Source organism: Mya arenaria, chromosome 4 (assembly GCF_026914265.1).
Source record: "Mya arenaria isolate MELC-2E11 chromosome 4, ASM2691426v1".
NCBI lineage: Eukaryota > Metazoa > Mollusca > Bivalvia > Myida > Myidae > Mya > Mya arenaria.
In genome coordinates, this window is record NC_069125.1 from 36,203,421 (window position 1) to 36,226,578 (window position 23,158).

Sequence of the window (23,158 nt, forward strand, 5' to 3'; positions counted from 1 at the left end):
TCTGCTGGGGGTAAAGTCGTATAAATATCTTTCTTTAATGTTGTATAAAGAAGTCTGTCAATCTCGATATTTCTTCTATATGTAAACATTCCGGTTTGCTGTGAAAATTATTACATGAACAATAATGCTTATAATTTCTGTATCTGTTACAAATAACCGGTTTTTCAATCAAGCACTTTTTAAAAAGAAGTTTGAATAAGGATATCCGAGAGTTCGCTTGTAAGAGGCTGAAGCTCAAACTTATACTCAATACGTCATTTGACATGGCCCCTGAAGTTCCCGTCGTGTTATTCAAATAACGCTTGATGCAGTCCCTGGGGACGAAGGATCCTATGTGTTCACTATGTATGTATTTTCTTCTTTGTTTAAAGTACTTGTAACAGCGACGTAAATGACAAAAAATAAATTAAATGTTAGTATTAAAAATTCTGTATGCAGCAAACATTTCAAGAAGATCTCAGTTAAAATATGACATCATTTGTAATTTCATGATCATTTGTAATTATGTGTTTCGTACAAGGCGGTAGGAATATTTTGAAGCTATTGGTGACGTTACTGGTGACTGGTAGGTAGTAGAGTTCATACTTAAATAACAAACGAAATATTGTATTTTGATAGAAACATAGAGTAATACTATTTATTAATTCAAACGAAGAGAGCATTGCATATATATAGGCACAATATTCAAATGATATCAACAGAGATATACAATTCATACAACATAGTTAAATTTCCGGTATTTTCATTAATCACTTAATACTTAATCTGTTTGTATACAACATGCTATTGTTACCAATATTTGAATTGAAGCGTTATGCTATAAACACATACTATTGTCCGTGATTAAGGCTAAATACATATGACGTAATTGGTCCGCTGAATAGCTAATAGTCTTAAAACACTTGCCAGCTCTCGTTGAATATATTAACTCTGAAAACTTAGATTAGCCCCAATGTTAATCTAAATATCCCATAACCGGAACAAAACATACGAAATAAAAAACATACGTAGAAACAATAAAAACCTACAAATAATACCTGGCATGGTATAGAAATGATAAAAGACGCTCAGCTGCATACATTCGTAAGAGATTTGTTGGGAATGCCATAAAACATAATCCGGCCATGAACATTTAAAATATTTTGAAACTGTATGAATTTCATAAGACATTACCTGTATCTTTTACAAATAAAAATAAATACATGCCAATAATAGCAATGTGCACTTATGCTAAAATTAGAATGATATTGATTAATAAGATTGAAAACTGATATTAAAATTCCTTACAACAACGAGTAAACACAATAAACGACATCCGGGAAAAAGTACAGATGGCCTAACATTTTGCAAAACCACTATGGTTGTTTATAAATGGTCGTGGTTAACGATTACAATACTTCTTTCCATTCTTATATCCAATAAGAGAGTGGTTTCCTTAAGCTATCATCTTTCGCCACGATCAAGCAACGTTAGTAGTAAGAACAAATGATTAAATATCAAAATTTTCTCTCTAATCAGGTTAAATAGTACTGTAATTCAGTTATCACTGGAAAAACAGTCTCTGCGGGTTTGGCAAAGCAAGCATGTATATTGTCTTCAACTAACTGCTACATTAAGTAGTAGCTAACTACGCAGAGTCAAATTTGATATCAGCATTGTATTCCTTGCCAGATGTATTCTCTTTGGCAATGACAGACAGCTGGGTGCCTCCATAGATCATCTGTACGCACACTTCTTGCTTGGTTGAATCCTCGGATTCGGGCAACTCTACTTCGATTTCGCCGACCTTTTTCGTCAGCGGATCGGTTGTGTAATGCACCGCTTCCTTGTCAATGCAGTGGTCCGATGTTTCAAATAAATTAAACAGAACAGTCTTTTGCTTTTTGTACATTGGAAAATAGTTCCTTTCAATCGTGGACTTGTCATTTAGATACACCGAATCCCCTCTGCGGACATGCACGGAAAATATATCTTTACAATAGTATTTTCCTTCTTCCTCGTGGTACCATTTCTTTGATGGATCATGTGTTTTGTCATCGAAAGTGGAGTTGGTGCCTACACCGTAGGTCGCTCTACTAATTCGGCTTTTGTAAATAAACATGTCGTGTCCATACATAACAGCGCCCATAAGAACCGCTTTGAAAGGCGAGGTCGGTGCAACGACGTCCATATTCCTGTATTTTTCTTGTATCATTTGTCTAACATTTTCTTGGACAATCGAGGATTCGGCGAATCCCCCTACCAAGACCACGGCTTGTATGCCAGAGGATTCCATTTGCTGCAGTACGCGGTCTACTGCATCAAAGATGAGGTGACAGGTTTGCTGGAATAATGAGTCTCTGATATATTTTGATCGGAACTGAAGTTCATCATCTTCGGCTTCGAATCCTTTGTCTTTCTTTGGATTGAGTTTAATGGATTTGGTTGTAATGCCCTTCAGCACTGTCTTTGGTAATGGGATAGTAATTAATTCGTCAACTGGACTTTCGTTACCAATGGCAACTTTCATTTGTTCAAATTCATGCTCCATCTTGAGTAAGTACAGTGGGTTTGCATCCATAAAGCATTTTTTCCAGAACACACCTGTTGTTAAAGTGTACAACATAGTACGTTATGTGTTGTTTTGGTTTTTAGTGGTGGTAAATATCATTGTATACAGTGCATGCACGTTACATATTTATGGCGCTAAATGACGTTTAAGAATTACTTTCATTGTGTTTATATTGGTTTGATGTAATAAGCGCTTATAAGCGTGTACACAATTTAATATCAATAACAGGTCAATATATATAACTATCATTGTGTTGTTGTAAGTTTTTTTAAATTTATATGTAAACGGTTGGGGGTAAAAAGCCTTCCAAATTCCATTAAGCCAAATAACAACAAAATAGAAAGCAATAAGTGATAAGGAACTTAATATTATAACAATTAAGGGATGTATGAACTGGTTACCTTCAAAGTTTTCATGACAAGACTGTAGGAATGCTTCATTGACATTTTGTCCGCCCACTAATTGGCCCTGCACATAACACAGCTCCTTCAACGAACCATCACCGAGAACTTCCACAGCCGATAAGTCAGCCGTTCCGCCTGAAAGAAGTCATGCTGTTATCAAAAGGAATTTTACATGAAGCAATTCAATGCCTCTATGACTACTTGGCAACGGCACAAATTCATCGCAATCAGACATCCATCAATTGCATAATTTAAGTTTGATCACCTCCGAGGTCAACGGTAAGGAATCGGCGGCCCGGCATAAATGCATCGTGCATGGCCGATTTCTGCTCCGAGGGAAGGTTAAGGCAATAAATTGTAGCAGCCTCGGGCTCAGACGCAAGTAAGAGATTCCTCTTTCCTATGCCGCTCTACAAACAACAAACAAAGTTAGAAGAACTGTGACCAATTGTTAATGGTTGTCAAATCGTTTGCACATATTTAGACGTAATTCAAGTACTTCAAGAATAAGGAAAATCTATAATAATGACCAAACAATAGTGCTGCAGTGCGAACACCAACGCTCATTTTTTTTTTTTTTTTTTGTCGCAGTAGAACATTGACGTTTCTCAATAGTAATTGCAGCCAGAGTATTAGATTGCAATTAGATTGCTATACATGCGCATACTGGCTCTACCAACATGCGTTTTATTTAAAATTCTTGAACCGATTTTTTTGCATTAAAGTCAAGGCATTTAGGTTTCAACAACATATCAACTTGTTTTCTTTAAAAAAATACGAGTTTTATACAAATCAAAACAATTATATGGAACGTAACATTTTTAAACTATCATTATTATAGAGAATGGCCTTACTTTGAATTATGAAAACAATACATAATGATTATATCATATGCAAATTCAGTCTAATAACAGACAACATAGCTTGTTGATATCTTGTTCCATAACATATTTATTATTGTCATGAGAATCGTTTTGTTTAAATATCCGCATATCGATGTACCTTTTCTGCAGCATCTCTCATGAATTGTTTTGCCTTTTCCGACCAAATAGCTGGCACAGTGACGACCCATAGAAACTTCCCATCTTCCAAACTTAGTCCTCTCGTTTTCATCTTTTTGAGAAAATCCTCTCTTAAAGCTTGGATAAACAGTGTCATAATTTCCTTTAGTGGATCCATTCGACCTTCTGCGTCTTCAATGTTCACATCTCCTTCGAATTGATTCTAAAAAAATGCAAGCACACATGTGGAAAATAAGTAAATACAAACAATGCCATTAGCAATAAAGTTTCAGTAAGCATGACTGAGGTCATTCATCGGTTGTAAATTTGCAGATAGTATTGTGATTTAATTTAGTTCATCGATATTTGACCACATCGTTGACCACAACCACATGTTGTTCTATTCTCATAAACTTTCAAAACCTTTTGTTTTGTCCTTACTGACAAAATAGCATGATACTCAAAGAACACATTTTGGTCGAAAAAAACCAACAACGTGGCATGCAATAATCATTCACCCGAATTGTAGCTTGTTAACTTTAATATGACAAATTGTGGTAAGGGTTTTTGTAACTGGTGTTCTATGTTTTATATTGAGAATTTGTCGGTGATAACCGTACCGGCTTCAGAAGATATAACTGCAGTTTAAATTTCTTGTAAAGAAAATACGATTCTTTATCCTTCTTCTCTTCCGAATGGCTGCAAATGTTCGCCCATCTTCGCTCCGCGGCATAACCGAACGCAACAATTTCTGTCTTTATTTTAGCAGGGTTCTCAACAGAAGTTTCCGCAGTTCTATCAAAAGTCCTTTTCAACAGCAAGGCAGTATTCGTCTTATGCAACTAAAATGGATAAACAAGATAATACTCATATGAAACACATTAATTTTCCAGCATACCAAGAGCAGTATTAATATACCAAGATATATTACGCTGCTTGAATTAACATTAAAATGGTTATGGATTTACTAACATGGAGTTTATCCCCCAGGACGAAATACCAGGTCTCATTTTATATTGTTTATGCTTGTAAAATAGACCAAGGACTATATTACTTTCTTTTCTACGGCGGTATTCATTGGTTTTATTTTACTTATATCCTTACCGCATATCACAATAAGACACAAACGGATACATAGGTACCATAGGAATAATTCCTAAATCATGCCACTTCAAACAAAAGCAAGAACGAAAGATTCAAACCTGAGGAGCACCCTGTCCCCAATCAGTGTTGAACTCCACGCTGGCTTTGTTGGCCTTGAATGCTGACCGCCATTGCCAGGCATAACCTGAGTAAGTACTACCAACGTCTATAGCAACAACGAGGTCAGGATTTCTTATCACACTCTGAAAGTGAGAGGATGCAAAGAGTTTTTGTTTCACTGTGTGACCTTGTTGGCCTTGAACGCTGTTCGGAACGACATAGCCCGGTATTTATATTGAATGTAAAAATCAACGTTAAGATATTTTACACTGGCCGTCAATGAGATTTTTTACCATCGAAAACAAAAATGGTTATCTACTCTTAACGGCAACTTACCACTAACGCGTGATGGTCCTTGGTCAAACTGTACTCGAGTTATGGTGAGGAAAATAGCTTCCATGTTGACCATGATTTTGAGCTTTGACCTTTTGTTTAAAATATCAATTAATTACTGGTCGAGGACAACCTACCACTGAAGTATAAAGGTTCAATATCAAATCAGTCTCGAGTTATTTGCAGGCCTAATAAGAAAGTGATCTTGCAATTTGACCAAAAAGCAATCCAGATCATCTACCGACCAAGGACAGCCTACCACTAAAGTGTGATGGTCCTAGGTCAAACCGTTGACTTGTATGTGTGTTAGTGGTTTTCCTAATACTGTTGTCCTCGGCCTGTTATTTCACTGTGTCTTTGACCTACTGTCCCTCATATGATAGGGGTCATTTTCTGGTCAAGGGCAACAAAACGTTATGCTCCAACTTCGAAGCATTGTCCTGGACAAAGAGTTCATAATACTGTTGAACATGACCTTGATCTTTCACCTTTGACTTACAAAAACATTGAGTCTCATGCACAGGTCAATGGAAAATCTGGAAGCAGATCTTGCATAAAACTGCTGACCGTGCCATTTACAATTGACCTTTAACACAATATGGGCTATATACAGGTCAATGGTTTTCGGAGATGTACCGTAATAGGAGTTTTGTTTTCAAAAAGTGAAGTACAGCAGCTGTTAAATTCTATTCTGTTAGTTTTTATGTTAACTGAACTTTAATAGGTATTCTATAATTAACGTACCTTTAATATATTCCATTTCGAAGTGAACGTATGTCAATTAAAACTGTTTCTGTTTTCATGTTAATGAATGAGTATTTTAACAAAGTGTTTCAATTTGGAGAACATACAGAAAATAGGTCCCATCTTCAACTAATATCTGTCAATAGCCAAAGGAACACAGATTTCCGTACTGCAGTACGTATTCACAGTATTTCTTTTTTGCTTAACGGCTATGTAAAGATCAGAATGAATCTTTTATCATAAACAAGCTGAAAAGGAAAATTCCCGTTTTTGAAAGTACTTTTGTAAGAAATCATTTTCTCTTCTGAATATGGATTCATTTTGAGGCCATCCAACTGTTCACATAATGTGCTGAAAGTCGAGTTGTTTAAATCGACAAATGGCACTGGTAAAGCTTTATAATGATCTTGTAGTTTTAAAATATGGTCTTCATTTATTCTTACTTGCTCATGTTTCGGAACCTAAGCAATTCATAAAATACAATCTTGTTAGTTTTCCTGCTTGAAATGGGTATTCGATTTATGTTTGTTTCTGATGGCTACATATATAAGGAAAGGTTTTAATAATATTTTTTCAAAGCACTCTGAGTTAAAATAAAAACCGGTGACAATTCGATTGGTGAAATGCATCACTGAAATGTAAAGGGAAGGGGGTATTATAGTAGTATTATGTCATAATTTGCAGACGAATATGTTAAACTACACAACTTTACTAATACGACTATTACTATCGACTATTTTCCGCATTGAAACTCGAGAACATCCGTTTGAATATAAACTGTTAAAAGAGCCTGTGTTTGTTAAAATAATACATTGAATAAATCTTAGAGTTTTAAAGCTAAGTGAAGTGTTCATCGATAAAACGTTATGTTTAAAAAAATGGGAATCACAAATCGCGTATATTTCGATTTGAGAAATTGTTCTAAAGCGAAAGTACCTTAATTGGGAATTCTTTTCGAAGCGGGGATTCCCATAAAAAAGCCTGTTTTAAAATGAGACCAATATTATATGGGTTAGCCAGGAATCAAAATTTTACATTACGACTTATGTCTAGTATCAGAAAAGTAGCTTATCTGTGAGTAAGATTTCTCAAGAGGCGTTGAGTCATGTTTGCAATATTTACTTTGCTTCTTTCGTTTTAAAACCCAATAAATTTAACAATTATTAACCGATTAAAGAGCATATACATACGAAAATTAGTTTACAGTGAAAACCTAATATTAATGGTATATATAATATGTTCACAAAGTTAAATAAAAATAATAAAATAAGTTTAAAATCGAAAGTACAATTCTAAAAACTTTGTTAATAGAATGTGATTTAATTCAACAATATTTGACGAATATTTAAGAGCTTCATACATACGCTTTAAAAGATACTTACTTATTCCATAATTACCCAACGTTACGTTTAATACATTTAAACAAATGCGGGACAAATACTGAAGTTGAGTTTTATTAATACTACGTAGATAAACCCGTTCGATAATGCAAATCACGTGTCTTTTGTCATTGATATAGGACAGGTAATGTGGGTCACTCTATGTACGTTCAATCGTTGAAGATAATGGGTCTCCTTTATAAATTATTTTATGTCCGACTATTAATAATAAAGAAATTGTTGGAGTATTCTCAATTGATTGCAATAATAGCAAACATAGATCAAACATAAAAACTACACAGCTTTCTGCACATTTGCATTGCCAAAATAGCGTATGAATGCCATTATTTCACATTGAGTATAATATAAATACTTTGATGTTATTTTCTTATATCAATGAATGATTGCAATTGTCCCAATTTGTTGCCAAGAACCAGTTTCATCGGAAGTGTTTGTTGCCATTTCCTATTTAATCATTGTCTGCATAACTCCATCCAAATAGAGATTGTACAAGTGTTCAAGTACTTAGTTGTTTAAGTTCAATCTAGCTAAAATGACCTCCAAAGAAATATGCCGAACGCTATATCGAAAGTAAACTCCATTTGGATATCGGTATTTCTTGAAAATTGAGATTGACGTTGATATTACAATTATATTTCATCGTCGGCTATGCATTTGTCAAATACTGTACTGCATTATCTGACCATCAATGTTCAATAATTCTTTCTTGTCGTCATTCAATGTAAAGGCGTTATTCTCTCCCTTGACTAAACTTATTCTCACTAATGCAAAGAAGATACAATATGATAGTTTAATAAAACAATTGTTTACTGGCCTGAATACTGGCCTCATATTCAGCTAAGTTCAAAGTTTATTACACTAAGTTTTCTGGAATGAGGTAATGTTTGGCACTTGAATTGGATTTTTCTCTTCGGTTAAGGCTATGTTTTATATCAAGAGCTTATATGCATTTGTAATCCAAATAGTAGGTATATATTGCTAATCACAGACACATATAGTTAACAAGTCAGCGACTTTCAGTGATGTTTAGCAAATCCTGGTGAAAACAATGCGCCTTGTCAAATTACAGCGGCAAAAAAATAAATAATGGGTTATGGAAATGGAATGCTGTTCACATTTAAAACAGTTGTATTTTCCTTAAGGATTACTGCCATATACATATACATCAAAATAGTACTCAAATGTTCTCGTACAATTTGCCAACACTGCCGCATTCCTGCACACAACAGGCTGGAAATGTAATGTTAGATGATGTCATACAGAAGATGTCCAACATGATTGAGTGTGAACGCGAGGGGAATGATTGTGTTTGAGGTATTAGAGGGACCGTCGAGAGTCTTATAAATCATGTTGTTTTGACAAAAGGCATTGCCATGAGCGCAGCTGTCAGATATTTTACTCGCAAAATAAAGTTTTTATACAGGGTATATATTACAATTTCTGCAAAAGCTTAAGAAATATCCTTATCAATAATAATATTTTAATTGAACTTTATTCTGAAAATTAGTACGTTGAGTACTAATACAATTCTTTATATATTTGCATTGCCATGCTAAATGAATCATGTCGACAACACATACTCATCTTATGTTTTTAGTTCATTAAATATAATAAGCAGTTTCTTTTTCTCCGCAAGTATTGATATATCTTTGGTATGTCAGAGTTTATAATTCATGATAAATAATACAGCTGTATTCTATGAATTAAAATGCTTGAACCAATTTCCGCGTGAAACCCTTTGTCGCTAGTAGGGTAATGACCAAGTATTGAACGTAGAGAATATTATTATTATATTTTATTATTATTTGACTTTTCTTTGAAGAATAATATATCGTTGGTTTGCATATACATATGTTTTATATGCAGCCAATTATCTCGAGTAATGAAGGAGGAACTGACCAAACGTGGGTATTGGTTTTGAGCTTTACTGACCTAAAAAAGGATGCCGTAACCTAAATATCAGACCATAAAATTTGCTTTAAGTTCATATTGTATACCAGCGATAATTTATATCATATACATGTATATATGCAACTTCAATATATGTTAGCAAATAGTGATATAAATGTTCATGAAGGCTGCCCGAGTGATAGACAGAAACGCCATATAAACCGAACAGACTCGTAACACGATCCAATCAATCATTAAAGCAGAAGAAAGGTATTACACTGTGTTGATTTTAATGGTCATGAGGTAATGACGTTATTATACGAACGCCTAAGATAAGCCTCATTTTGATGATTATTTTTTTTTCGAATGTATTTTATGGGATAATTGTACTTAATATGAACAAAGATATAATCGAGAAAATTCATACGAAACCGCAAGGATTGTAACGGGCTTGACGAGATCAGTGTCCGTTAATAACTTGCTGAAAGAACAGAAGAAAAATAAAAAAAATCATCAGACAAAAGCTCGAAGATCAGAAATATAAGCAAAATGAGTTGTTCCCTCTGCTTTAAATATTTGGAATAATCTAGATAATAAAATAACAACAACAAGCAACTTGGAATCCTTAGCAAAATTTGAAATAAAACATAAAATTTTATACAAAACACCAACAATATCTACTTACAACATCACAGTTGAACGATTGCATCTGTTCATCATGCACATATGCGAAACAAATGTAGCAACCTTAACTCGTACCCCCTTATATGTACAAAAGAGTTCGATCACAGTTTATTTCAACGTTGAAATTCGGCCCTCTCTATATATATTTATCCTACTTTTCCTACTTCACAGAATCAAAGAAGTGCGTTCGGAGTAGAGATGTAACGCTGGTAATTTGGAAGTGCTGATTACGAATTCAAACAAAGCTAAAGTCTTCTGATGGCTTATTAATATTCCCATAGATACTACGCGGGAAAACCTAGTAGCCAAACATCCAACAAAAACCGTGTTTGAAGGCACAAGGATATCGACCAATAAGCCATAGGACAATAGCGTGAGTAGAAACCGTTATGTAATCATGCAACAGATCGAGTACATCTTGCTCATAATGAATTACCGCCGAGTACCACTCACAGCTGGCTAAACTGAAATTTTAAACACATTTTGGAATCGTAGTTTGTTTTAAAAAAAACAAAAACAAAACATGAATACGTGGATAAGTCAAATAAAGCTGAGCTCTACCTCATGATATTTTCATTACTTAATAGAGATAAAATTATATGAAATGATTGTTGCCCAATATCCTGTGGATATTTTGCGCGGGAAAAAATAACGTAACGTGACGTCATAGAGTCTTCAGAGTATCTACTCGAATATAATACTATTAAGCGATGTGAGCGAGAATTTAGTTATGCTCTCAGAAACGGAAAAAAAACATCAACGTGTGAATATTGCTCGCTCACTCTTTGAAAGGCACTATGAAGCAGGGGATGAAATGCTGCAAAGAATCACTGTTATTGAAGAAACTTGGATGCGATCCTTTAAAATTGAACTGAAGCTAAGGTCCAACAAGTCTTCTGACCGTACAAAAATACTTGTTTGAAAGAAAAAAACAACGATTGTCTTTATATTTTCCCCAAATCACTACAACATGATATTATGTAGTGAACATGAGTTGTATTTAATACAGATATGTATTATCATCAAACGTTTGCAATATTAGCTTTACCTTTATTTTTGAAGTTCTTTTCAACACTATTGGCATTATATAAACAAATATTTATTTTTTTCAATTGCCTTATAAATGCGCGAAAAGAGTATCCCATGTTTGGCATATAAATGCAACATGAGGTTGTTTACAAAGCACACGCCATATGGGGATAGACACACGGTGATATCTAATCGAATGCTTTACAACAAAGGGCGAAATTATTTTCCTTTTCCATAAAGTTTATGAAAATTTGCACTTTCAACGGTGTTTGTCTGTTTGTTATACACGAATAAATTGTCTGATCGACCTCTTTGAAAGGCAGCCATGGATCCAAATATGCTTGCAGTAAGAATTACAGTGTCGCATCGTGCAAGTATCTGCTGTTCAAGGACTGCCGTGTAATATCCTTCACACGCAACGTTTCTTTGCATACTTCCTATTCTGTCCACGTGTACAATTTTCTTTTTGATTGTAATTATGTTTTTAAAGAAAAAAGTGCTAGCATTTTTTATTTCATCTGAGTCCGAGGCAATGTATATAATGTTTCCTGGTTTGTCAAACTTTGCTAGAAAAGAAAACACTGTTGTAATGTTTGGATGCCGGTTGCTATTGGTATTATCTGTTGGTATTGATGGGTTTTTACCCACCCTTATGTGAGCACAAACCACGAGGCCTGTATGAGTAGTGTTCATAAAGAAAGCATCTATAGCTTTTGTCATGCGATCGTTTGGTTTGAAAAGTACGTCTAAAACTATTTTTATAACGTCCTCATCACTTATGTCTTTCAACAATTTGAGTTCTTTAGTCGAATTATGCTGCCGTATTTTAGAAAAGGCTAACCAATTTAGTCTCATGTCTACGACGGTTTTTTCCCAGTTGCCAAAGTCCAAACTAGGAATTGTCGTTTTAAACTTCCCGTTATCTATTAGTTGAAGCTCCATCCTCTCGTCGTGAGGAACGTTTGATGCATAATTCTTACAATGCAACCAGTTGTACATATTCGGTTCTATAATAGTTTCAAGCTCACATGGATAAGTACTATCAATAATGAAAGTCCTGTTGGTAAGCAAGGCAAAGAGAAAAGCTGTGATAATACCCCTCTGTCTGTCTCCGAGCCCACCACATATTTTCTTACAGCTGTAGATAAGATATCGCCGTTTAGCACAAGATTTGGAAACACCGTGTTCCTGTATGTAATTGCGTAGATATATCTCAACATTTGTGTTGATAGTATGTTTATGTATAAACTGGTCGGAAACGTTCTTAATGGTAGTTTGTCGTGTTTTTCCAGTCAAATTCCCTTCGGATAGCGAACACAAATTCGGATGACTTTTGCATTCCTTTTGCCTGTCGTCATATGTAACGTTTGTCCTGGCGTATACCTTCCATAGTATCGAATCTGGTGTGAACATTAGAATCATCACATACAATATCACCTGAAATAGTAGATGAGCACATTTTTGAATAATTGAAGTATTTTACTCTATATAAATTAAATATACCTTTTGTTGAATCTTAAAAAAAAGTTTAAACCTAGAATATTTCATTTCAAGTGTCTTAACACAGATCAAAACAAGCAACATTTGATTGTTGTAAATATCTTTTTTTAACTATCTTATCAACGATGTTTATTTCGTTTACAATATACAGTATTCAATTTAACTTGTGCCCTATATTTTCAGCGACGGAAATATACGAGTGTTTATAAGTGTCCAATCACCATTGTACATAAGCGTATTAATGCCATTTTGTACAAAACAGTCGATGAAGGTGTGCCGTAATTTCTTTGATACTTTGTCGAAAATTCGAGTATGGAATCGATCTTTTTCTTTAGATTGTAACATCGCATACAAAATACACCTGTACGAAAAAGGAGAGATATTAGTGTATCCGATACAAAAACGTATGTTAATTTTGGATGCAAAATAATATGTTAATTAAAGTGTTTTTGTATTGAGATATATGTGTGAAAATATACTAATACTATAAACAAGATTAAGTGGCCTTGAACGGTTGCAAGATATATCAACTGACGTCCGAGTTCAGTTAAATAAAGGAAACGAAAAAAAACAACACTTCAAGTATGTTCAATGTTTTGTCATAGTCATTTTGTATACATATAAATTATCAGTAAGCAATACAATCGTGATTCCCGGTCACCGGGCATTGAACTTTTAATTGAAATCAACGTTTGATGGAAGAAAAATGTTATAATTATGTGAATCGTTTACCGTAAAACGCTTAAACAAAATGAAGCAAATAAAAACAATATGTTCTTGAAGTCACGCTGGTAGTATCTTATACTTACGAATAGAAACACAATATAATATCCTTTTTTTAAAATAGTGAGTATCATTTTCTTTTGCTGATATTAACGTATTCAGAAAATATTCAAAGCACCTTATTATAGATTGCATTTAAGTCGATACTTCATTATAAATACAGTATTATATACATAACCAGATAACCAGATGATACACATGTCTTCACCATTAAATATCGACTTTTGTGAGGTGTAATTCTAGAGCATCACTGAAAAACGTTCAGTACGATGACGATAAAGCGATATTCTACCGTGTGTTCACCATCGTACTGTCACAAATTTACTGTCGTAATATTGTGATCTCGCGTTTACGTTATCGTTATATCGTACTGTCGCGTTTTCATTAACGTACTGTCCCTGTCTTTATCATCATCATCATCATCATCATCATCATCATCATCATCATCATCATCATCATCACAATGCTGCACGTTTGCACTTACTTCTATGAACATCCATGATACCCGTACTATAAAATGTTATATATTAAAGACGATTTAAAGGTATAATAACTTAATAATCATCTGCCTTTCCATTTTGTAGGTTGTCCGATTATCATCATAATTACACCAAATTTACTAGGGAGTGTCGGGTATTCCGGCAAGAACTTACATCTAATTCATCATTGTGTGAAAGTAGTCCCTAGCAAGCACACATAAGTAGTAGAGGAAGTAGTAGAAGTAGAGGCAGTAGTCGTAGTAGTAGTGGTGGTAGTGGTGGTAGTAGTAATAGCAGTAGTAGTAGTAGTAGTGGTAGTGGAAGTGGTAGTGGTAGTAGTAGTAATAGTAGTAGCAGCAGCAGCAGCAGTAGTAGTAGTAGTAGTAGTAGTAGTAGTAGTAGTAGTAGTAGTAGTAGTAGTAGTAGCAGTAGCAGTAGTAGTAGTAGTAGTAGTAGTAGTAGTAGTAGAAGAAAAAGTAGTAGTAGTAGTAGTAGTAGTAGTAGTAGTAGTAGTAGTAGTAGTAGTAGTAGTAGTAGTAGTAGTAATTCTGTTTGTAGCAAACATTTCTTGCAGATTCATCGAAAGGTTTGCAACATTTGTAATTTTGTGAACATTCCTTTTCTTTAAAGACTCTAGGTCTCTTTAAGGAAAACCGACCCGAAGCACAATATAGCAAGATTTGTCACAGATTTGTGGCAAGTGCCTTCGATTAGGCATGTCAGTTGAATAAAAGGTTTGATGAATAGCCCCATTTATCTTAACAAAAGTCTTTAACTGGTGTTGGTCAAGAATGTATAGATTAAATGAATTCCGATACACAGACAAAACGTTTGGCTGAGATAAGTTATATTAAATCAAATATCCGTTTTGTTCATCATTGACCTCCATATGTGACCATGAAATCTGAGAAAAGATAAGAAATGACATGCGCTACATACAAACCAATTGAGCTTGATAAATATTTCTGTGAATTTTCATTAATATTTAAAATGGCAAACTTATCTCGGTGTGACATTGAACTATAGATGAGAGCAACAGCCTCATTGTTTTGTTTGCTAACTAGAATTAACATTTTGTATTGTTTTTGGGATTAATTAGTAAAAATGGTTTGAGCATATACAACAATTGATAAACGAAGGTACACAAAGTATGTTTCTACAGGGATTGAGAACGAGGGAAAGAACCAATAATAAATAAAAGGAAATGTGGTCAGACAAATGCCAGTAGGTTTATTGTATTATTGAAGATGTCAACAATGAAGATAGTAAAGATCGTACAAAATCATTCACAAACATTTGATTGTACGTTTAGATACTTTTTATTCATTCAAACACAGACAACATTACACATACAGGCACGATTTACAAATGATATAAAAAGAAATATACATTTCAGCATAACATAAGGATCATGTCTTCTTTGTTTAATAGATTATTAATACAACATAGTTATATTTCAAGTGTTTTCATACATCACATAATTCTAGAGCTAGTCATATACAATATGATATCGTTACCAATACTTAAATAGTATCATGCTAGAAATATACATTATTTGCTAGCATCATGTAACGTAATTGATTATGGTCCGTCTGTACAGCTAATCTTCTACCATAAAACATTAGTCAGCTCATATTGAATACATTAATTCTACAAACTGGCCATAGCCTCCAATGTCACTCGAAATATCCGATGACCGTAATAAAACCGCTATAAAAACAACATACGTAAAAACAATAACAAAGATATTAATTACACATTAAATTGGATAGATAAGTTCAGCTTCATACATTCGGCGGACATAACTGTGAAATTTCAGAAACATAATCAAGAAGGATGCTCTCGGAATTGATAATAGATCAGTTTGCGCTAACGTTTAAAATATATTAAAAACTGTATGAATTCCAGAAGACATAACATGGGAATACAGTATATTAAATTAATAAATACATATCAAATGCTCGCATATCCAAACCAAGTGCAGTGATGCCAATATCACAAAAAATTATCAGTGTTAGATTTCATGAACAAAGATAAACTTTCATTGACATATGGAATCAACAGAGAACATTTCTAAGTAGTTAAGCAGACCATCTTGTTTCTGCGAAATGGTCAGAGTTCAGAATAATATTGTTCAGAAGTGACAATGAGTAAAATAGAAACAAGAACTAAAATGGGTAGAAATACTGAATGCCTAATTATCAATATATAATACGATATAATATATATATATGTATATGACTTTCGATGAAGTGCAGTTGTAGTCTACTTTGAATTGAAAGATTTAAATCGACAGCCGATTATTCTAACATTTGTATATTTAAGTTTCTAGTAACATTAAATAATCAATGAACAAAAAACGCCAACCGTAAAAATAGATAGATATCTTAATATGTTGCAACACTACCATGCCTGTTTCAAAATTGCCATGGTCAACGATGACAACAGTTTTTCAATAAATCTCAGTGTGCCATGGGGGCTTGGTAAGTCATCTTTTTACCTTGTTTTCAGCTAACTGCTACAATTAGTAGTAACACATTACATAGTGTCAAATTTGATATCAGCATTGTATTCCATGCCAGAGGTTTTCTCTTTGGCAAGGACAGACAGCTGGGTGCCTCCATAAACCATCTGTACGCACACTTCTTGTTTTGTTGAATCCTCGGAATCAGGCAGCTCTACTTTAATTTCGCCGACCTTTTTTGAAGACTCATCGGTTGTATAAAGAACTGCTTCCTTGTCATCGCACTTACTCGATGTTTCATATAATGGCAACGCCAGAATCTTTGTACTTTTGAATATAGGAACATAATTTCTGCCAATCGTTGAGTTGTCGTTTAGGAACACTGAATCCCCTTTGCGGACATGCACGTCGAGTATATCTTTACAACGGTATTGTCCATCTTCCTTATTGTACCATTTCTTTGATTGGTCGTGCTTTTTGTCGTCAAAAATCGAGTTGCAACCAACTCCGTAAGTCGCTCTACTTATTCGGCTCTTGTAAATAAACATGTCGTGTCCATACATAACAGCGCCCATCAGAACCGCTTTGAACGGTGAGGTCGGTGCAACAACCTTCACATTGCTGTACTTCCCTTGTATCTTTTGTCTAACATTTTGTTGAACAATCGCGGATTCGGCGAATCCTCCTACCAAGACGACGGTTTGAATGGTTTGTTCTTTCTGTAGTACGTTGTCTACTGCATTGAATATGAGGTGACATGTTTGCTGGAATAATGAATCTCTGATATATTTTGATCGGAATAGAAGTTCATCATATTCGGCTTCGAATCCTTTGTCTTTGTTCGGCTTGAGTGTAATGCATTTGGTTGCAATGCCATCCCGCACTTTCTTCGGTAATTGAACAGTAATTAATTCGTCAACTGAGCTCTCAGAACCAATTGCAACTTTCATTTTTTCAAAATCATGCTCCATTTTTAGAAGTTCAATCGGATTTGCATCCATGAAGCTTTTTTTCCAGCCCTCACCTGTTGTTAAAATGTATAAAAACTAAAATCGTGCTTTGTTTTGTTTGTCAGTGGTGGTAAACATTCTTGGATCAAATGCATTCAATTAACATACCGATACGGCTAAATATCATTTAAAGAAGAAGTTTCTTTCTGCTATGTATCATGCGCATTATATATGGTCACTGGAATAATCGCGGAAACAAGTATCATATTGATTTATGACATCAGCATTAAAATGTGTGCACGATTTTATATAAATAACCATTCATTAAATAGATGGTCCATCGAGATGTGCACAGCTGGTTTTAAATTCATATGTGATCGGCTGGTGAAGGAAAAGTAACATTTAGACTTAGCCAAATCACGTCTTATAAAAAATAAGGGACTTTATATGATAACATGGGATGTGTTGGTTACCTTCAAAGTTTTCATGACAAGACTGTAGGAAGGCTTCATTGACATTTTGTCCGCCTACTAATTGGCCTTGATCACAGCACAGCTCCTTTAACGAACCATCCTTTTGAATTTCCACAGCCAATAAGTCAGCCGTTCCGCCTGCAAGAAATCATTGTGTTATCAAAGTGGAATGATGATGCAGCACTTACGTTGGGATTGATGGCCAAACACTTCTTGTCAACTTTACAAATACATCGCAAAGACAAACAAACTACAATCGGCAGTCAATCACAAGTTAGAACTGCTCATGATCCAATTGATATAAGCATAGAAGTTCGGAATAAACTAATACCAATTTGTCCTTGCATGTTATTATCCGATTATTAAAGTTTGAATACCTCCGAGGTCAACAGTAAGAAACCGGTGACCCGGGTTAAAAGCGTCTTCCATGGCAGCTTTCTGCTCCGAGGGAAGGTTAAGGCAATAAATTGTAGCCGCCTCGGGCTCAGATGCAAGTAAGAGATTCTTCTTTCCTATGCCGCTCTACAAACACCACACAAGAAATTAGTAGTACTAACTCCATTTGTAAATGGCCGCCAAATTGTTTTCGTATATTTGAACGTGAGTACTTCCTAAAATCGGTTGTATTGAATAAAGCATTAAACTATACTTAATCTTTGAGTATGGCACAAACTATAATTATACAAACAGTATTTTAATAACAATTATATTATGCGTTAATAGCGTTTTATAATAGAAATATAAAATTGTAAACAAATGTATGTGTGAAATCAGTCTCTAACAGACAGCATATGTCGTGTTCCTCAATCATTTATTATCGTCATGTGATGCGTTTTCTTCCGCATCCGTATATACCTTTTCCGCAGCATCTCTCATGAATTTTTTGGCCTTTTCTGACCAGATAGCAGGCACGGTGACGACCCATAGAATCTTCACATCTTCTAAATTAAGTCCCCTCGTTGTCACCTTTTTGAGAAAATCCTCTCTAAGAGCTTGGATAAAGAACGTCATTATTTCCTTTAGTGAATCACGTCGACCATCTGCGTCTTCGATGTTAACATCTCCTTCGTACTGATCCTTAAAATTGTAAGCACACATGCCATTGGCTAAAAAATCTCAATTTAGTAGATCTCAGCTCAACCATTAATTGTTAGTTTTTAGAATAGCTCCACACATAATTTAAATCATCGATGTCCAAAAACCTTGTTGATATTCTATCCATCTCGTATATATATCTTTCAAATAAGAGTATTTTTTGACCGAAAAAATAGCGCAATATTTAACGAACTTTCAGTAGATGGCATGTAACTTTCATTCGTCCGAAGTAAATAGTGTAACGATTAACTAATTGTAATGATGGTCGGAAAGAACAATACCTGCTTCAACTGATATAACTGGAGTTTAAATTTCTTGTAAAGGTAATACGAGTCTCTATCCTTCTTTTGATCCGGATCGCCGCAAATGTTCGCCCATCTTCGCTCCGCGGCATAACCGAACGCAACAATTTCTGTCTTTATTTTAGCAGGGTTCTCAACAGAAGTTTCAGCAGTTCTATCAAAAGTCCTTTTCAACAGCAAGGCGGTATTTGTCTTATGCAACTTAAATGGATAAACAAGATAATACTCATATGAAACACATTAATTTTCCAGCATACCAAGAGCAGTATTAATATACCAAAAAATATTACGCCGCTTGAATTACCATTAAAATGGTTATGGATTTACTAAAATGGAGTTTATCCCCCAGGACGAAATACCATGTCGCATTTTATATTGTTTATGCTTGTAAAATAGACCAAGGACTATATTACTTTCTTTTCTACGGCGGTATTCATTGGTTTTATTTTACTTATATCGTTACCGCATATCACATTAAGACACAAACGGATACATAGGTACCATAGGAATAATTCCTAAATCATGCCATTTCAAACAAAAGCAAGAAAAAAAAAATCAAACCTGAGGAGCACCCTGTCCCCAATCAGTGTTGAACTCCACGCTGGCTTTGTTGGCATTGAATGCTGACCGCCATTGCCAGGCATAACCCGAGTAAGTACTACCAACGTCTATAGCAACAACGAGGTCAGGATTTCTTATCACACTCTGAAAATGAGAGGATGCAAAGAGTTTTTGTTTCACTGTGTGACCTTGTTGACCTTGCCCGCTTTTCATAAAGACATAGCCCGGGTATTTATATTGAATGTCAAAATCTACGTAAAGATATTTTACACTGGCCGTCAATGAGATCTTTTACCATCTGACTCGAAAGCAAAAATGGTTATCTACTGTAAACGGCAACTTACCACTAACGTGTGATGGTCCTTGGTCAAACTGTACTCGAGTTATGGTGAGGAAAATAGCTTCCATGTTGACCATGACCTTGAGCTTTGACCTTTTGTTTAAAATATCAATAAACTACTGGTCATGGACAACATATCACTGAATAAATGTTCAATATCAAATCAGTCTGGGGTTATTTGCAGGTCTAATAAGAAAGTGATCTTGCAATTTGACCAAAAAGCAATCCAGATCATCTACCGACCAAGGACAACCTACCACTTAAGTTTGATGGTCCTAGGTCAAACCGTTGACTTGTATGTGTGTTAGTGGTTTTCCTAATACTGTTGTCCTTGACCTGTTATTTCACTGTGTCTTTGACCTACTGACCCCCATACGATAGGGGTCATTTTCTGGTCAAGGGCAACAAAGCGTTATGCTCCAACTTAGAAACATTGTCGCGGACAAAGAGTTCATAATACTGTTGAACGTGACCTTGATCTTTCACCTCTGACTTCCAAAAACATTGAGTCTCATGCACAGGTCAAGGAATAATCTGGAGGCAGATCTTGCATAAAACTGCTGACCGTTCCATTTACAATTGACCTTCAACACAATATGGGCTATATACAGGTCAATGGTTTTCGGAGATGTACCGAAATAGGAGTTTTGTTTTCAAAAAGTGAAGTGCAGCAGCTGTTAAATTCTATTCTGTTAGTTTTTATGTTAACTGAACTTTATAAGGTATTCTATAATTAACTTACCTTCAATGTCTTCCATTTCGAAGTGAACGTATGTCAATTAAAACTGTTACTGTTTTCATGTTAATGAATGAGTATTTTAACAAAGTGTTTCAATTTGGCGAACATACAAAAAATAGGTCCCATCTTCAACTATTATCTGCTATTATCCGTCAATAGCCAATGGAACACAGATTTCCATACTGCAGTACGTATACACAGTATTTCTTTAAAAATCAGAATGAATTTTTATCACATACAAGCTGAAAAGGAAAATTCCCGTTTTAAAAAATACTTATTCTTTTTTTTCGTACTGATATTTGTTACATTAACTTGTTCGACTATTATTAGAAAAAAGACAAAATATAAACGCCTGGCACAGGGGTACATACCATTATCGTTTACGGATTCATAAATGTAGATTTAAGGGTTAACTTTATGTTGGATGATTATATTAGTAAGAACACATCTTTATTTCAAAGGGAAGCAGTGCAAACTCCGCAGCATTAAAGATAGAAAATATGACAGCAATAAACAGCATGGATACATAGTTTAGGTATAATTTTATCATTTACTTATTGTTTTTTATGTTTACGGAGATGGAAAACAGACAATTTCACGTTTATAAGACGAAATTAAAATTAAGTATATAATGAAGTGATCTCTAAAATGGTTGCATCTACTTTATTTTCACCAAAGAACATTGGTCGGGTATTCACTATTCACAAAAACCCACAGTTCTAAACGGGTATAACAGTTAGAACATGTGTTTGATACATTATCAAAATTTACTGTAAATGAACAACATGGCGTCGACTTGCAATGCCATGTCCATAAGTGGTCATTTTGAGTGTTTTTGGTGTGAATTGCGTTATATACGAGCTAAAAAAAGATACACTTATTTGTGTTCTTCCTAGATATGCATAAAATATTTCAAGAGTTAAAGTCATAAATGATGAATTTGAATGAACTTTTGTAAAAATCATTTTCTCTTTTGAATATAGATTCATTTTGAAGCCATCCGACTGTTCACATAATGTGCTGAAAGTCGAGTTGTTTAAATCGACAAATGGCACAGGTAATGCTTTATAACGATCTTGTTGTTTTAAAATATGGTCTTCATTTATTCTTACTTGCTCATGTTTCGGAACCTAAGCAATTCATAAAATACAATCTTGTTAGTTTTTCTCCCTTGAAATGGGAATTCGATTTATGTTTGATTTTGATGGCTACATATATAAAGAAAGGTTTTAATAATATTTTACAAAGCACTCTGAGTTAAAAACCGGTGACAATTCGATTGGTGAAATGAATCACTGAAATGTAAGTGATTGTTTGCCTGAAAGACCTAAGCGAACCCTGTTTTTAAAATGAAACCAATATTATATGGGTTAGCCAGATATCAAAATTTTACATTACGTCTAATGTCAAGTATCAGAGGAGGAGCTTATCTGTGAGTAAGATTTCTTAATAACGTTGAGTCATGTTTGCAATATTTACTTTGCTTCTTTCGTTTTAAAACCCAATTAATTTAACAATTATTAACCGATTCAAGGGTATCTACATACGAACATTAGTTAACAGTTAAAACCTAATATTAATGGTATATATAACATGTTCATAAAGTGAAATTAAAAATAATAAAATTGAAAGTACAATTTTTAAAAACTTTGTAAATATAATGTGATTTAATTCATCAACAATATTTGATTACGAATATTTAAGAGCTTCATACATACGCTTTAATAGATACTTACTAATTCCATAATTACACCACGTTACGTTTAATATATTTAAAGAAATGCGGTACAAATAATGAAGTTGAATTTTATTAATACTATGTAGATAAACCCGTTCGATAATTGTAAATCACGTGTCTTTTGTCATTGATATAGGACAGGTAATGTGGGTCACTCTATGTACGTTCAATCGTTAAAGATAATGGGTCTCCTTTATAAATTATTTTATGTTCGACTGTTAATAATAAAGAAATTGTGGGAGTATTCTCAATTGATTGCAATAATAGCAAACATTGATCAAACAGAAAAACTACACAGCTTTCTGCACATCTGCATTGCCAAAATAGCATATGAATGCCATTAGTTCATATTGAGTATGATATAAATACTTTGATGTTATTTTATTAGTTCAATGAATGGTTGCAATTGTTCCCATTTGTTGCCAAGAACCAGTTTCATCGGGAGTGTTTGTTGCCATTTCCTATTTAACCATTGTCTGCATAACTCTATCCCAA

The 23,158-nt window shown here is 34.3% G+C and overlaps 3 protein-coding genes across 3 annotated transcripts; all 3 read right to left on the reverse strand.

Annotated features, from left to right (window-relative positions):
• Positions 1–638: 638 nt before the first annotated feature.
• Positions 639–5,559, reverse strand: LOC128230783 (heat shock 70 kDa protein 12B-like). The gene is made up of 7 exons (XM_052943223.1): positions 5,503–5,559; positions 5,159–5,302; positions 4,577–4,798; positions 3,958–4,179; positions 3,221–3,365; positions 2,953–3,090; positions 639–2,583 (listed from the first exon to the last, which is right to left on the reverse strand). The coding sequence occupies exons 1-7, from the start codon at positions 5,557–5,559 to the stop codon at positions 1,628–1,630; spliced, it is 1,884 nt and encodes a 627-aa protein (XP_052799183.1). The 3' UTR covers positions 639–1,627.
• A 5,600-nt stretch (positions 5,560–11,159) lies between these two features.
• On the reverse strand, positions 11,160–13,675 carry LOC128233105 (uncharacterized). Its single transcript, XM_052946989.1, has 2 exons — positions 13,549–13,675; positions 11,160–12,676 (listed from the first exon to the last, which is right to left on the reverse strand). Exons 1-2 carry the CDS (start codon positions 13,594–13,596, stop codon positions 11,459–11,461), a joined length of 1,266 nt encoding a protein of 421 aa, XP_052802949.1. The 5' UTR covers positions 13,597–13,675; the 3' UTR covers positions 11,160–11,458.
• A 2,748-nt stretch (positions 13,676–16,423) lies between these two features.
• On the reverse strand, positions 16,424–22,755 carry LOC128231621 (heat shock 70 kDa protein 12A-like). Its single transcript, XM_052944648.1, has 7 exons — positions 22,662–22,755; positions 19,847–19,990; positions 19,265–19,486; positions 18,744–18,965; positions 18,266–18,410; positions 17,889–18,026; positions 16,424–17,489 (listed from the first exon to the last, which is right to left on the reverse strand). The coding sequence occupies exons 1-7, from the start codon at positions 22,668–22,670 to the stop codon at positions 16,540–16,542; spliced, it is 1,830 nt and encodes a 609-aa protein (XP_052800608.1). The 5' UTR covers positions 22,671–22,755; the 3' UTR covers positions 16,424–16,539.
• Positions 22,756–23,158: the final 403 nt, after the last annotated feature.

Bases quoted from the DNA above. Each gene is read 5' to 3' on its own strand.
- LOC128230783 (XM_052943223.1), bottom strand. From the start codon at position 5,559: ATGGAAGCTATTTTCCTCACCATAACTCGAGTACAGTTTGACCAAGGA. The intron at 4,180-4,576 runs GTACGGTTATCA...GCATTTTTTTAG, and splicing joins AGTTATATCTTCTGAAGCCG to AATCAATTCGAAGGAGATGT. The intron at 2,584-2,952 runs GTAACCAGTTCA...CTTTAACAACAG, and splicing joins TTGTCATGAAAACTTTGAAG to GTGTGTTCTGGAAAAAATGC.
- LOC128233105 (XM_052946989.1), bottom strand. From the start codon at position 13,596: ATGATACTCACTATTTTAAAAAAAGGATATTATATTGTGTTTCTATTC. The intron at 12,677-13,548 runs GTAAGTATAAGA...CTACTATTTCAG, and splicing joins ATTATATTGTGTTTCTATTC to GTGATATTGTATGTGATGAT.
- LOC128231621 (XM_052944648.1), bottom strand. The intron at 19,487-19,846 runs GTTTGATTTTTT...TATCCATTTAAG, and splicing joins GGGGACAGGGTGCTCCTCAG to TTGCATAAGACAAATACCGC. The intron at 18,411-18,743 runs GTATATACGGAT...TGGTGTTTGTAG, and splicing joins TGAGAGATGCTGCGGAAAAG to AGCGGCATAGGAAAGAAGAA.